The sequence below is a fragment of the Piliocolobus tephrosceles genome, chromosome 4, assembly GCF_002776525.5.
Source record: "Piliocolobus tephrosceles isolate RC106 chromosome 4, ASM277652v3, whole genome shotgun sequence".
NCBI classification, from domain to species: Eukaryota; Metazoa; Chordata; class Mammalia; order Primates; family Cercopithecidae; genus Piliocolobus; species Piliocolobus tephrosceles.
In genome coordinates this window covers 160,039,816-160,042,113 of record NC_045437.1, presented here as the reverse complement: position 1 = coordinate 160,042,113, position 2,298 = coordinate 160,039,816, and the positions used below count along the sequence as shown (strand labels likewise).

Sequence of the window (2,298 nt, the reverse complement as noted above, 5' to 3'; positions counted from 1 at the left end):
TTTTTAAAGTTCCGCTACTGAAAACAGATTGAAAATCACTGTGGTAGCCAGGGATTGGTGAACTTTTGTTTAAAAAGCCAAATATTAAATAATTTAGGTATTGCAGGCCAAATGGCAAAATTGAGGATATTGTGTGGGTACTTACGTAATATTTAAAATGTCACAATTTAAAAATGTAAAAGCATTTTAAGATGTAAAAATCATTCTTAACTTGTAGGTCATACAAAATCAGGTGATGGTCTGGATTTGGCCTATGGGCTATAGTTCGCTCACCTCTACTCTAGCCCAATACCCCTATTTTTACTGGTGAATAAATGATTAGCAGAGCTGAATTTTCTTTTTTTTTTTTTTTTGAAAAGTTAAAAATTCCTTAATTTTTTATTCCTGGTACCACTACCACAATTTACAGGGCAATATACCTGATGTAATGAAAAGAAAAAGAAAAAGACAAAGCTACAACAGATAAAAGACCTCAGGAATGTACATCTAATTGACACTACATTGCATTAATCAATAGCTGCACTTTTTGCAAACTGTGGCTATGACAGTCCTGAACAAGAAGGGTTTCCTGTTTAAGCTGCAGTAACTTTTCTGACTATGGATCATCGTTCCTTCTGTGGCAGATTTTTACAGTTCCTCGAATGCATTTGGGACGACTGTCTCAAAGTAACCTGCAGCTTTCCTGACAACTCCTCGCTCTCTCTCCTGCTAAGAACTGTAGCCCTTTTCTGTTTTTAGAACCTTCTGCTACCATATCCACCACTTCCACCACCAGATCCATAACCACCACCATAGGGACTGCCCAAGCTTCTTCCACCAAAACTGCCCCCTTTCATGGGTCCATAATTTGACTGCTGTTGTCCACTATAATTTCCAAAATCATTATAGTTCCCACCACCACCACCATAGTTACCACCGCCAAAATTTCCTCCTTCATTGTAACCATCATATCCTCCACCACCGCCACCATATCCACCTTGGTTTCCATATCCTGGTCCACCACCACCATAGCCCCCTCTTCTACTATAACCAGGACCACCGCCATAGTTGCCACCATCACCTCCAAATCCATTATATCCACCATCACCTCCTCCATAACTACCTCTGCTACCACCAGCTCCACCACCATAGCCTCCTCTTCCACCAAAGTTTCCACCACGGCCAAAATTACCTCCACCACCTCCAAAGTTTCCTCCATGACCCATGAAATTGCCAGATCCACCTCCACGACCTCTCTGTGATCCAGCAGACTGCATCTCTTGTTTAGAAAGGGCTTTTTTCACTTCACAATTATGCCCATTAATAGTGTGGTATTTCTGAACAACAATTTTATCAACTGTATCATGATCATCAAAAGTTACAAAAGCAAATCCTCTCTTTTTTCCACTCTGCCTGTCTTCCATAACTTCTATGGTTTCAATCTTGCCATACTTTTCAAAGTAGTCTCTCAAATTATATTCTTCTGTATCTTCTTTAATACCACCAACAAAAATTTTCTTCACTGTTAGATGGGCACCAGGCTTTACAGAATCCTCTCTAGAAACAGCTCTCTTTGGTTCCACTACACGCCCATCAACCTTGTGTGGTCGAGCACACATTGCTGCATCCACCTCTTCAACACAAGAATAAGTCACAAAACCAAAGCCCCTGGAACGTTTTGTTTGGGGGTCTCTCATTACCACACAATCTGTGAGTGTGCCCCATTTCTCAAAATGTTCTCTTAAACTATCATCTGTAGTTTCAAAGCTCAGACCACCAATAAACAGTTTTCTCAACTGCTCTGGTTCCTTTGGATCATGGCCCTCCTCCCCCCGGCGGCGACGGCGACGGCCGGAGTCGGGCTGGGGGCGACCGGGCGGCGGTTTTACCTCCATTTTGAGACCGGACTCGCCTCTTCCAACTCGAGTTCAATATCCAGAGCTGAATTTTCTATGAAAGGTTCACAGATATTGTAGCAACCCTAAGAGCATGGACTGCAATGTAGGTCTCTTAATGTCTGACATCACTGTGTCATTAATGAATAACCTAAGAAGAAAAGGGGCATCGATACAGACAGGAAAAGACAGCAAGCCACAGCTGAAGCCAAAATCACATAGAAAATGACTATATAAACACTCACTGTATAAAAGAACCATGTTTAGAAGGTTTTTTCCTTTCCCAAATTCAATCCCACTGAACTCTTTTTGAATGCAAAGCACAATTTCCTATGATTCATAAATAATTCATATATAACATACCAGAAGTTCCAGATGGCTAGGAACTGTGTGTGTACTCCCCCATATATATACATCCAGCTTT

The 2,298-nt window shown here is 41.3% G+C and overlaps 1 protein-coding gene across 2 annotated transcripts; it reads right to left on the bottom strand.

The window, feature by feature from the left end:
* Nucleotides 1-374: 374 nt before the first annotated feature.
* Nucleotides 375-1,916, bottom strand: LOC111529855 (heterogeneous nuclear ribonucleoprotein A3). Of its 2 annotated transcripts, XM_023196882.2 has the most exons (2): nucleotides 1,869-1,916; nucleotides 375-1,802 (listed from the first exon to the last, which is right to left on the bottom strand). In XM_023196882.2, exons 1-2 carry the CDS (start codon nucleotides 1,872-1,874, stop codon nucleotides 735-737), a joined length of 1,074 nt encoding a protein of 357 aa, XP_023052650.2. In that variant the 5' UTR covers nucleotides 1,875-1,916; the 3' UTR covers nucleotides 375-734. The 2 variants fall into 2 exon arrangements, with proteins under 2 accessions (XP_023052650.2, XP_023052646.2); XM_023196878.2 differs by having other exon boundaries at nucleotides 375-1,909.
* Between the last annotated feature and the right edge of the window lie 382 nt (nucleotides 1,917-2,298).

What these genes read in the sequence shown, in the direction of transcription:
- LOC111529855 (XM_023196878.2), bottom strand. Translation starts at nt 1,874, where the DNA reads ATGGAGGTAAAACCGCCGCCCGGTCGCCCCCAGCCCGACTCCGGCCGT.